Source organism: Cryptotermes secundus, unplaced genomic scaffold (assembly GCF_002891405.2).
Source record: "Cryptotermes secundus unplaced genomic scaffold, Csec_1.0 scaffold602, whole genome shotgun sequence".
In the NCBI taxonomy this organism is placed as follows: domain Eukaryota; kingdom Metazoa; phylum Arthropoda; class Insecta; order Blattodea; family Kalotermitidae; genus Cryptotermes; species Cryptotermes secundus.
This window is the reverse complement of record NW_019739219.1, coordinates 94334-107278: the sequence shown is the minus strand read 5'-3', so window position 1 is coordinate 107278 and position 12945 is coordinate 94334. Positions and strand designations below refer to the sequence as shown.

The 12945-nt window shown below is 42.8% G+C and overlaps 1 protein-coding gene across 2 annotated transcripts; it reads right to left on the bottom strand.

Annotated features, from left to right (window-relative positions):
• Nucleotides 1-311: 311 nt before the first annotated feature.
• Nucleotides 312-12176, bottom strand: LOC111871739. Of its 2 annotated transcripts, none has more exons than XM_023865040.2 (5): nt 12032-12176; nt 5823-6042; nt 4536-4757; nt 1455-1724; nt 312-627 (listed from the first exon to the last, which is right to left on the bottom strand). In XM_023865040.2, the coding sequence occupies exons 1-5, from the start codon at nt 12110-12112 to the stop codon at nt 377-379; spliced, it is 1044 nt and encodes a 347-aa protein (XP_023720808.1). In that variant the 5' UTR covers nt 12113-12176; the 3' UTR covers nt 312-376. The 2 variants fall into 2 exon arrangements, with proteins under 2 accessions (XP_023720808.1, XP_023720806.1); XM_023865038.2 differs by having other exon boundaries at nt 5823-6045; nt 12032-12175.
• Between the last annotated feature and the right edge of the window lie 769 nt (nt 12177-12945).

The window sequence follows — 12945 nt, the reverse complement described above, 5'->3', positions numbered from 1 at the left end:
CTCGGTTATCCGGCCCGTAGCCAGTCGCTGTACCGAGTGCGCTGTCCCTTTGAAGTACCTGATGATAACCATATCGCTGGAAACATATAATGCACTGAAGAAGCACAACAGACCACTGTAGATCGCGGTGCAAGGGCCGAGAAGGCCTACTCCTTATACATTCAACGATGTAAAAAAGTAATTTAAAATTCGAAGTGAAAATACGCGACGCTCAACAGGATGGTGCAACAAAACATTAGTAACTTCATATTCCTGTCCGCCCTGCAGTTTTCACGTTTCAGGGATGAAACAGAGTGCCAGGTGTTTATTCATTTAGAACAAATCAAGTTTACTTTTATTATACTCCGATACAGATGCCATTTTGCAACAAATTCCTTCATTCCCAGTCCCGAATTGCATCGTTTTGAGATGTGTCTATCTCTTCCGCGTCAGGTGGAGGTACATTGGCTCCGCCTGGGGGGTCTCCACCTAAGTCATCTTCTGCTGATCCACCATCTGCATCTCCAGGTGGCGGTAAGTTCCCTCCTGGGGGACTTCCTGGGGGACCTGCTGGCGTGCTTCGTCTCCTGAATATCAGGTTAATGATCCTCATCACGAGATCCAAGAACGAGTTGCACTTCTGTCCTCCTGCCAAACGAAGAAGAATTTCGTTAGTTAAAGGCAAGCAGGTTCACTGAGCTTGCATGTATTGTCTTGTCTGATTCAAATTGTCGAAAAAGGGGCCCAGGGGTCGTTATCTTATAGAAGCATCTGGAGATATCAACTGAGAATCTAGACTGCACTACTAAAACATAGCGTCTCAGAGTTTTCACAAAATTTCCTCAGTATTTCGAAGTTTTCTATATTGCTAGAGGGGTGGGACTAAGTCCCTTGTACTGCTGCCACTTCTGGCCTATTGTACCAGCCCCAGATGATAGGTGAGGGTGATTGTGGAGCAATTGGTCGAATGAAGATTGGCAGGGGAAACCGAAGTACTCGGAGAAAACCTGCCCAGCGCCACTTTGTCCACCACAAACTCCACTTGTCCAGACCCGGGATCGAACCCGGGCCGCCGCGGTGGGAAGCCAGCGACTAACCGCTTGAGCTATGGCGCGGCCTTTTGTAGTGAGAAAGAACCACATGAAACACACAAATAACACCGTTACTTCTGAATACAGAATTTCATTATGTTAAAGCACGTGGTTGGTATAAAGCACAGGGCTTTAAATGGTTAGTAATCCAAAAAATTTTAATTAAGACCGGAGGAATATGCTTTGAAGCTACAGAGGTAAAAAGGATTTGTCCTACGGGAAAATTACGAAACGTAACTGTGAACTGTAGTAGATTCCAGAGTGGAAACATCCAGACACATACGGAACACACGTTTCTTAACTGTTCATAATGACAGATCGTTTCAAGTCCTTCTCGTCCCTTGCCTACTGTACGTATCCACAGAAACAGATAAGAGAACTTACCATCTCTTCCCTCCTGATCATCTTGAGCGCCTTGCCCGTCTTGTTGTTGTCCGATACCAAGTAACCTCTTAGCCTTCTCAAACAATTCTTTAACCTTCTGACCAACCCTGTCGAAGAAGTCGGGGCTTCGCTTCCGCCTCGAATATGTAACTGTTTTGAACGGGTCGTCCTTAACGGACTTCTCAATTTCCTTCCCATGCCGGAACTTGTAGAGCTTGCCAACCACGGGCATTCCGTTTGCGCAGTGTTTGCTCAGAACCAGGTCCGAACCTGAAACACGGAGTGGAAAACATTAGCGGATGGATATACAGCCGAGTGAATGGGCTGAAAGTTGCGGTCACATAATTAGTAATGCATTACTGTGCAGGTTATGTACAAGTATAGGGAAAGATGAATTTGGATCTGTTTTGATTTGGACTGGGTATCAAGCAATCTAAATTTGTCAAAAAGAACGAAACAAAAGTTCTGTAGTCTTCAGAATTAAGTTGAGCTCCATCGCAAAACGGTACTGGAAAATAAGAGGTGGCTGCCAGGATGTTAGGCGCATGCGCATCTCTGTTCTACTCTCTCTCTAAAAAAAAATACGGTACCTACACTAACAGGAGCCGGGATAGCGTAGTCGGTATAGCGACTGGTTACGGGCTGGACGGCTGAGGGGTCGGAGTTCGAGTCCCAGTAGGGTTAAGGATTTTCTCTTCTCCGCGTTGTCCAGACCGGTTCTGGGGCCCACCCAGTCTCCTATCCAACAGGTACCGGGGGACTCTTCCCGGAGGTAAGGCGTCAGGGCTGACGCTGACCCGTCACCTCAAACCGCTGCCCCCCATACACCTTTATGGCATAGTGCTTACTTACTTAAGCACAGGGACAACTTTACCCTTTACCTATACTAACACATCTATCGTTAGTAATCCAAGGAGTTATGGGTGGTGTTGCATGCTTTAGATACTGTGCCAAGATGCCTTAAGGCGCGTCCACATTACTCGTGCTCGTCAGGAGACTCGTCTGGCTTTTACTTGTGCTCGTAAATCTTCGTCCACACTACTTCAGTTGCTCGCGTGAGGATCCGTATATTTACTCGTAGTGTGTATAGGCTGTAGTCGTATTTTAATTTACTGGCTATAGTTTTTAAATTAAACATTTTAAATTTGCTTGTCTCGTGACTTGTCATATCGTCCACATTACTCGCGAGCATAGCGAGTCACAAGAGCACAAGTAATATGGACGCGTCTTTATATAGTAATAGGCAAAGAATTGAGGGCTTAAGCGCTCTAATACTGCAGTAGTTTAACAGTCTTTCTTGCAAATTAAATACGCTCATAAAGAAAATAAAACTTGAAGCTTTAACGGAGTGCAATTGCAGTGATGAAGAGCAGTGTATTCTGGCTGGCAATGCTTTGTAGATCGAAGTGAGCCCGGTCTTTTGGAGGAATGTATCGGCTTTTCGCCTGCTTTAGAAGGCTTCTTTCTCGACTGAAACTTCAATTTTGAAGATGGATGCAACATATTTCTGGAAATCGCCTGGTTGTCTCTGAAATACACGGCTTTACAATCCAGAAAAACCGTAATCTTGACAGTCACCGCTGTATTCAAATGAAATCCAGCAAAGGCAACGGTGTTTTCTCGAACAGTCCACTGTGTTACGATGGAACGTATTTCGAACGTTCTGGAGGCTGTTATTGTCTCTACCATCAGGAATTCTCAACGTACTCTGTACTTAAACACAACATGGCAACCACCTGTACTCACTGTGTATCACATTTTCAAAATATATGCGCCCATACACGTTGAATAATTGTATCAATTTCTTGGTGATGACTAATACATATATCGGAAATTTAGCTCAGAATATAAGGACTGTAGCTTGTAGATCCGCTGCTAGGCAACGACCACGATAAAAGCAGTTTTACAACAGCCGTTGCTAGGAATTAGCTCTGTTAACAACGGCTTTTGCTAGGTAATGGCCGCAACAGAATTGTAACAAAGAAAAGTGGAGTAACGGGGAAGCGGTGTTCTCTACGTGGTCCGTGCGATATATTCTTGATGCAAAATCGAGGAACTGGGGAAACAGTGAAGAGTGAATAGTATAAGATGGCCACCAGTCTGGAAGTTAGTCAGTTGGAGCAATGAATTAGTTGTGAGATAATGGCAGGCCAGTAAGGACGTGAATACTGGGGCCGAGGAAGCTACGGCGTTCGAAGCCGTTACCAGGCGACAACCGGTGAAGATACAGCAGACTGAGAATACTTCGTACGTGTTATAGTGAACTGTAGTGTGTGTGTGAATTAGCGTGAGCGCTATAGTTGCGTTCTCTAAGGGTTCAATAAATCCAATTACCAATCCAAACCCCATCTATAGTAATTGAATCACGTGACAGTATGAACAATGTAAAGTAAAGTAAGTAAATAAAGGTATCCCTGTAACAGGCCGTGGAGGCCCATATGGTTGTGAGATGTTGAGGTTCTCACATTTTCTGTACAATCGGTTCATAGATGGCAGCAAGGTTGTCATCCATACGCGCCGGTCACCTTTACCCCCAAGAATATTCCTGGTATTCATTTCTGTTAGAGGCTGAGTCGACTCCAGGGCCATAGTGCGGCTGGAAGGATTAGGTCGATTGAAAAAGAAATCTAATAACCTCATAGGGACTTGAACCCATGACCTTCCGGCTTGTAGCATAGTGCCTCGACCAACTACGCTGCCGCTTGCTATCTTCTAAGCTGTGACACCGTGCAGTCCGCTAGAATTTCACCGAAGTTCTTGAGGATCATGCAGTGTCTGACTTCATAAAAGAAGAATAAGCAAAGCAGATAGCCTAATTCTCGCAATCCAGTTACTTGAATCCCGAAGATAGAGGCAATATATTCCACCGAAACGTCGGTGAACTTCTGCCTACTACATAGAATTTTTCGTTGCCACAGCTGCGAGAACCTCAGATGTTGTCGCTGTATGTGATTGTATTCTGCATATTTTACACGATATTTCTAGATTTTTAATGAATTTTTATACTAAAATTTTAATTTTCTCAGATTGCCTGAGGTTACGTGTCACATAATTGAATTTCTTTGACAAGTTGATGCTGACCTACGTAGAAACCCCAGCGTGTCCTTTCGGTCATGAATCCAATCAATACGTCGTCGGCGAACTTTAATTCCCAGTTACTCCATGGTAAAGGTCCCGTCAAATTCCCTTCCGCGAAGCAGTTCCAAGTGATGGTGCTACTCTGGTTCTCTCGTAGCCAGCTGACGCCACCTAGCGCTGTTTCCTCTCCAGTCTTGTTGAAGAGGAATCCACCACCAGTTATGTCTGTAAGAGAGAGCAAGTTAGAGGAACAGCTGCTCTTAGATGAAAAGGTTTCAGTGTGCTCGTTAATAGGGGCTCAAGGCAACATTCAAGAATTTTGACTTACGCCAAAAATATGTGTATATAATTCAATTCAGTTAAATTGTTTATTATTTATGTGCCTAATCAAGGTTAGAAGGACACTTACAGACAACACAATGTAGACAGAGGTAATTATATTATGGACAAACACAATGTAAAGTCAAAGACAAATTACAGGCAAGCACTGGAGGGAAAAACAGATTAATACAGAAAAGTAAACAGACAAGGAAAGATGAAGAGAGGTAACAAGAACATGATAATAAGAACTACATCAATACTACATACTCGTACATACACTCATACATATAAATATAGATACACATATGTACATATGTATATATATGAAATGTATACATACACACTACATACATACATACTTGCATACATGCATACATACATACACACTTGCATACACACTACATACATACACACCTGCATACACACTACATACATACATACTTGCATACACACTACATACATACACACTTGCATACACACTACATACATACACACCTGCATACACACTACATACATACACACTACATACATACACACTTGCATACATGCATACATACATATACACACATACATACACATACACACATACGTACATGCACATACATATGTACATACATGCATACATACAGACAGACACATATTTCAAGAACGGGAAACGAGAAAGAATTGAGATATTTCGTGATTTTACCACAGTCCCTCCATCCCGTGTCCTGGTAGCACATTAAGTTAACACCACGATCGCTTCTTTCCAGAACCTTTAAAAAATATTCACTCCCATCTAATTATTCGGCCTACTATAAACTGAGATAATTACAACGTCGTTAAACAAAGTACAAGTACAACTACATCAATACGTACACATCCGTTTACACCACATAACAATGAAACCGGATGTGATGTCTCCTGAAGTGCCTAGCTCCATTTTGGTTTATGTTCAAAGGGTAAATGCTACACAGTGACTTAACCTACTGGAGTCACAGTTGGATTTCCAGGCCCAGGCTGTCCACCTTGCTGATCCACCGGCACTCCACGTACTCGTGTTGCCTTCTGCCCATCCCAGGTCCCAGGCGAACGGTAATTCCTTTTCGGGAACCTCCCTTCCTTCACCCTCAGCGTGTTCTCCGAGTACCGTGCTAATGGGAGCACTGTGGTTTAGTGTCAGGTCCCACCAGAAGTCTGGAGCCGTCGTCTGCTGAAAATACGAGTACAAACAAGTTCTTTTGCTGTGGTACAGACTTTTCCCACTACATAATTGTAACCGGTCAGGAAGTTCCCTGTTTACAGAACACGAAAATTCGTCATCGTGTTTCGAAAAGCATGATGAAGGTAAAAAAGTTGAAGTCACTCGTGTGTTTAATTAAATAAGTATTATGCCATGAAGACGTGGGGGAAGTGGAGGTAGAGGTCCACCATTCTTGTACTCGAAACTAGATGTAGGCGATTGGTCAGCTTCACGCTCCAGCCGCTTTATCCTCGGAGAAGTAGCGCCCTCTACCCATTGCATAGGAAGGTGGGTGGGACCCTGAAACGGTCTTGACGGTATGGAGAGGAGAAATTTACCCCTACCAGGAATCGAACTCTGGTCTTCCAGCCCGTCATTATCTCGACTCCCCAAAAAACTTGATACTGAATATTGTCTTGAACCAGATTAATGCATGTTTGATTGGAGGATCTTTCAGCGGTGATCATGAAGAGTGGTGACTTCAAGTACGCCCGACTGTTTCCTTTCTAATATAACACGTTGAGTTATGTGCCACACTTGCCATATTTACCATGCATATTGGTCTAGAGGTAACGCTTTAGACTTGTATTCTAGAAGTGTGTCTACGATATCTACAGCGTCATGAAATAAGTAACCAGAAAAAGAGACCACCTTCACATATCATCCAGCGGCTAATGATATCTAGGTGCAACGTTGATAGGCTACACAATTAGAACTCGCTAGTCCCCAGTCAACATGAATATATTGCGGCATATAAACCCGTTTCTAAGCGGGAACCATGTAAAAACAAGAAGAAAGGACTTCAGCGTATGAAGCTGAAGAATCTCCATTGTTAGAAGCCGTGGCTAGGTAAAGGCTGGTGATGACAGCAGGCTGGAAAAGGCTTAGCGGGTGCTCTAGTAATTTGTAAAGTGTGTAGATCAGCGATAGCGTTGTAAGTGCTTGTAGTTCCGAGTCTTGTGTAAAAGTGGTCAATAAATGTAATTAACCAATCCAAACCCCGTCTATAGTGACCCCTGTATATGGAAATATTTTATCTTGCTAGTGTCTGTTTTATTATATAATATTCATGTGAGATATCGATAAAACCATACATGTCCTGACATGTATTTGCTTCATACTGTACAATGAAGGTAAAAAGTAATATTATTTCTACAGAAAATCTCTTCAAGAAGGGTTCAGTAGCCTATCTGATATTCACCCCAAAATGTACGGGCTCTGTGTAGCAGGTAAAGAGATTGAAACTCTCTGCCGAGATAACAACTTTTCCGTGTTTGTTTAATTACTTTGCTAAAAGTTCACGTTTGGGTTCCAGTCAAGCGTTATCTGTAATTACATAATCACGGGCAGAATACACCTGCACTGATGAAGCGTTTCGAAATAGAGACCGCAGGAAAACAGGTAAAAGAATAGAGGATTGGTATAATAAACCAGCACTTCTTAACGGTATACCGGCCTCTCTGAATCTGTGACTTTAAACAAAGTTTGTTTTCGAAGATTGCAAACTCTATATTCTTTTTAATTTATGCGATAATACAATTTGATTTTAAATTATTGTCGGAATTTCCGTGGCCTATAATTTTCAAACACCAACAAAATAAAACTGCTTTTGGAATACGAAAATATTCTCAAAAAGTTTAATTTAGGAAACATGTACTCGCTGCATTGATATCTGCTATAGAATATGACGTAATAAATTAAAATTGCGACTGTTCAAGAGAAAGCAATGTACGTACTTTGGTTTTTCGAAGCGAAGTCTTTTTTTATCAAAAGGCATCGTCGTTACTACACCCAAAATGTAAAAGATCCACTTTCAGATAGCGCTATCCGTCGTTGGTTAAAACAATTTCAAGAGACTGGTAGTGATCTGCAGGACTGTTCGCGCCACAAAGCGGCAGGAGAAAGAAGCTGACCACTGACCTCCATCTAGTGTCGAGGTCAAGGATGGTGGAGTTATGAATGCACTCCCCCATTCGTCTTCGTGGCATAGTGCGTAATTGATTAATTAAGCACAGAAACAAATTTATCTGTACCTTCATTTATGAAATACTATTACATCCCTAGCATATTTCATACATAAAACGACCATCTTAAGGGAGATACCAGATATTAGAGCAAATATATTATTTGTAAATACAAGATTTAAACATCGCCAATAAAATGAAGCCTAGTATTTAACCTCATTTTTAATTTCGCTTCGTCGAGGGTGGAGTCCAACTGGGTCCACTCGGCACGGCGGCCACTGATTTGTCTATTGTAGCCTGTCCCGGGTGATTATGATGGTGGAGAATTTGGTAGAATGAAGATTGGCAAGGGAAACCGAAGTATTCGGAGAAAACCCGCCCCAGCGCCACTTTGTCCACCACAAATCCAAGTTGAACAGACCCGGGATCGAACCCAAGCCACCGCGGATGGAAGCCAGCGACTAACCGCTTGAGCTATGGCGCGACCTTCTATGTCCCCATATTTAACCTCATAGGAATATAACGACATTTTCAGTAACGAGTCTATGTATCGTCGGGGATAGGGTGTTTAAAAAATGTGAAGCAATTGGTGGTGCGAGAGACGGCAGAGCAGAGAGAAGTAATGTAAAATTCCCTTTAATATTTATGAGTGAGGACACTCAGTCGGCATACTGGGTTATAGACGGGTTATAGACTGGGCGGCCGAGGAAGCAGGTTTATTCCCAGGAAGGATAAGACATTTATCTTTTATCCACAGCGTTCAGACCGGCCCTGGGGCCCACACAGCCTCCTATCCAATGGGTGCCGGGTCTCTTTCGCCAGAAATAAAGCGGAAGGGGCGTGAAGCTAATGCTGAGGTTAAGAATGGTGCAGCTGTACCTCCTCTCTCCTATATGTTTTAATAGCTTGGATCGTAATGAAGTTGTACGGGGGCAATTTTACTTCTTTATATCTGCCTTCAGTATTTGGTTGAGGCACTATACTACAAGCCGGAGGGTCGCGGGCTCAAGTCTTGATGAGGTCATTGGATTTTTTCAATTGACCTAATCCTTCCAGCCGCTATGGCCCTGGGGTCGACTCAGCCTCTAACAGAAATGACTACCAGGAATATTCTTGGATGTTCTTGGGGTAAAGGGCGGCCGGCACGTAGGGCTGACAACCTTGCCACCATCTGTGAGCTGATTGTCTAGAATATGTGGGAACCTCGACATCTCACAACCCTATGGGCCTCCACGGCCTGTTACAGGGATATCTTTGCTTACTTTTTTTTTTTTTACTTTTCATATTTGGTATCCAACTGAAGATCGTTATGTTATGACCGAAACATGTCAGGGATATAATAGTTTTACATCAATAAAAGCACATAAATTAAATTTAAATAGTGTTTTATCATTTTTAGTGTATAGAATACGTCAGCAGAATGACCTTTATCAAACACACAAACGCATTTTTGAATAAATTCAGACGACACGTCAATTGTGGCGTCTCTGTTGCAGTCCTCGGTTTCCTGGTAGTGATATAATATGTCTTTTGTTCCCGATCTCCATAAAGACAGAGATATGAGGTTATTATATGCCTAACGGGCATACTTCCTGGATGGCTGTACTGCATGGATGTGACAGTCTTTATCGAAGGACAAATGTTGCAGTCTACAAAACGCTCTGCAAAGACCGAGTTCATTATACAGGGTTAGCCTAAATGAAATAGACACTTTCAAAGTTTTACAGAAAGAAGAGTTTTAATAGCATGGCCGAGATACTTACATGGTTTGAAAAGTACGCCCTGAAGTTTGCATGGGTACATCTTTTTACGGGATACAGCACAAAAACGTGCACTTTAGGTGAATCCCTCACACGCTCTACTACAGCTCTCGGGTTTTCAGTTCCCCATATACGAACGTTGTGTTTGTTCACCGTACCGCTAATGTGGAACATTGATTCGTCACCGAAAACTGCCGGTTAAAGAAATCATTACTTTCTTCATTCGTTGCTGCATGTCCATACAGAATGAGTGACGGAGGGTTTTGTCGTTTTCTGTGAGGTTCTGCAGTAATTGAACCGGTAAGGCAACATTCGTAAGCGTTTCCCACACAGCCTTTTGTGGAACTTGAAGTTATAAACTTGCACGTGTTGAGCTGCGCGTGTAAGTTTCACGGACACGAGTTTTCTGTTAGGATAACCCTGTATATTGCAGATGCGTTGCTCTGGAACCGCTTTACAAATCTGATGAATAGACCCAAATAGTTTTATTAACATATAGATTGCATTTTCACAATTTACTCTCGATTTTATGTAGTAATAAGTAGATTTACTCTAAGTGGGTGCCTTGAGCCAGGTTAGGTGTCTCTTGTTACCGCGGCATGGTGCGTCCTCAGGTCGCGGATGGTAGATACGGTCTCCAAGTACGGAGGGAAGCTGCGAATGTATTGACCAAGCAGTGTCGAACAGCTGAAAAGGGGTGGTCCTCCGGCTTGGGTGTTGGGCATGGGGCTAACAACTCCTTATCGTAAAAAATAATTTTGTTTCGAAAATGATCAAGAAGCCTCGGACTTGGCCGGATTCTGTAGATAGACGGTCTAAGCTAAAGAACATGGATATGAGATTATATATTATCCTGTAACTTACTGCTTAAAGTTATGGGAGTTCAGATATTTTGTTGTTACGCCATGAAGTCGTATGGGGAGTGGATGTATAGATCATCTTTTTCTTGACCCCGGAACTAGTTGGAGGTGAGTGGTCAGCTTCATCCCTCGGCCGTTTTAACCCCGGAGAAAGAGTCTCCAGTATCCATTGGATAGGGGTTTCGATGGGGCCCAGAGCCGGTCTGGGCGCTGTTGAAAGGGGAAAATTTTTACCCTACCGGGACTCGGACTCCGACTGCTTATACCAGTACAATACGAAGATTTTGTCAGGCCAATTGTAAGGAAACAGATTAATTACAAATATATTGATTCAAGAATAACAATGTTTGCTAATGATTCCAGATTACGTAGTTATTTCTGAAATTGTTAATTATCGGACTTAAATAAATGACATCGTCGTAATTCACTTTTTCATTTTTCGAAGTAACCACGCAGATAATATTTCTACTGACTTATTTACTTACTTACTTATGAAGCTGAGCCCTTCTTGAAAAGGAGCCACCAATTCTGGAGCTACTCAAGAATTTCTCATAATTTTATGGCACCCGAATGTTCATTATCGTGTTCACAAGAGTCCTCCACTAATCCCTATCCTGAGCCAGACCAATCCAATCCATACCAATCTCATCCTATCTCTCTAAGATCAATTTAATATTGTCCACCCACCTACGCCTTGGTCTTCCCAGTAATCTCTTTCCTTCTGGCTTTCTCACCAATATGCTATACGTATTCCACTTCTCCCCTTTCGTGCTACATGCCCTGCCCACCTCATCCTCCTTGACTTGATCATTCTAATTATACCTGGCCAACAGTACAAGTTATGACTCTCCTCATTGTGCAGTTTTCTCCAGCCTCCCGTCACTTCATCTCTCTTCGGTCCAAATATTCTCAACACCCGTTCTGAAACACCCTTTAGTCTATGTCCCTCCCTCTACTGACCCACTGACTAAATTCTTAGTCCTTTTTGAGAAGTTTATGTTTATGCAATTAATCAAAAATCTGCATCATTTTTGGAACCTGAAGGTTTATTGCCCTGTCTACAGAAGCCCTTCACTGGTTCCCCACATAAGCCACATTAACTCAGTTCGTACCAACTCATTCTCTATTTTGATATTTTGGTTTGATATATCTAGTTCTTCTTCGTGGTCTCTTTCCTTCTTGGTTTCTTACCAAAATCCTATATGCCTTTTCTTGGCGAAAAAAACAATTTCTTGAAGCTCACATAAACTTTCTCTGTACCTCTACTTACGTTCTTAGCAAATAAAAACATTTGTAGTGATTTATCAGGAACAAAAACATTGTCAGTGTTCTGCTCATTTCTCGCTGCTTAAAGAAATCATTGGCTACTTACCGTGTCGAGCGCTTGGGCGGCCCCACCATGGCTCACCGTGAGCACTGCTAGGTACAGAGCTGGCAGAGGCTGTAGTGTCATGGTTACTGCCGCCCCTGCTCCTCGCTCTGACACTATGTGTCGCAGGTCGCCGGACACGGCACAAAGCAGGGGAAACACGCCCCGTCGCAGCTAATGAAACTCAGCCGCATTGCCAAGGGCAAACACATTTATCGAAACATCTGCATTAGTAGCAATTTTTTTTTTACATAATATTTGTGAAGATGAGTGGTCCCTCGGTGTCAGTCTCTCATTCTCTCTCTCTCTTACTAATGCACGTACGAGTAGTCCAGAGGTACCTTATTCGACTTTAACCTTACTGTGTGATTTTTATATAAACTGCGCAGTGTGAAATGATGCAGTAGCAGTTGGATTCATCGCATTGCCCTTTGTATCTGCGGAATTAATTAATTAAAAATTCATTATTTTCTCAAAACAAGAATTGTGGAGCCCGAGAAGTAGCAGTTCTAGCAAACGGCTCTGAAACAACATTCGTTTCTAAGCAACGGTCTCCAAACGAACAACTGAACGACATCCGTTACTAGGCAACAGATTCTTAATAAGCAAGAATAAACGGCCATTGTTAGGTGAACATGTTCCCGCGGCAACGGATACGCATGCAATATAGGAACGGTGTTTTCTGCTTGGTCCGCGCCGAGATGTTATACGCAAGGGACAAGATTAGAATTTAGTTGTTTGTTTTAAGTCAGGCTGTGAACGGAAGACTAAGAGTTTGGTGTGAATTGACTGCCAGCCTTGGAGTTAGTTTTGAGTTAGTCAGTTGAGGCACCGAGAAAGTTGGAAGGGAGCAGCCATTCAGAGAGGACTTGAGCCTGGAAGTAGAGCAGTAGCTATTGTTAGAAGCCGTTAACAGG

Coding starts and splice junctions, on each gene's coding strand:
- LOC111871739 (XM_023865038.2), bottom strand. CDS start 12,112: ATGACACTACAGCCTCTGCCAGCTCTGTACCTAGCAGTGCTCACGGTG. Junction 4,758..5,822: donor GAAATCCAACTGTGACTCCA/GTAGGTTAAGTC, acceptor TCTCTCTTACAG/ACATAACTGGTGGTGGATTC. Junction 1,725..4,535: donor ACGCTGGGGTTTCTACGTAG/GTCAGCATCAAC, acceptor TCCGTGTTTCAG/GTTCGGACCTGGTTCTGAGC.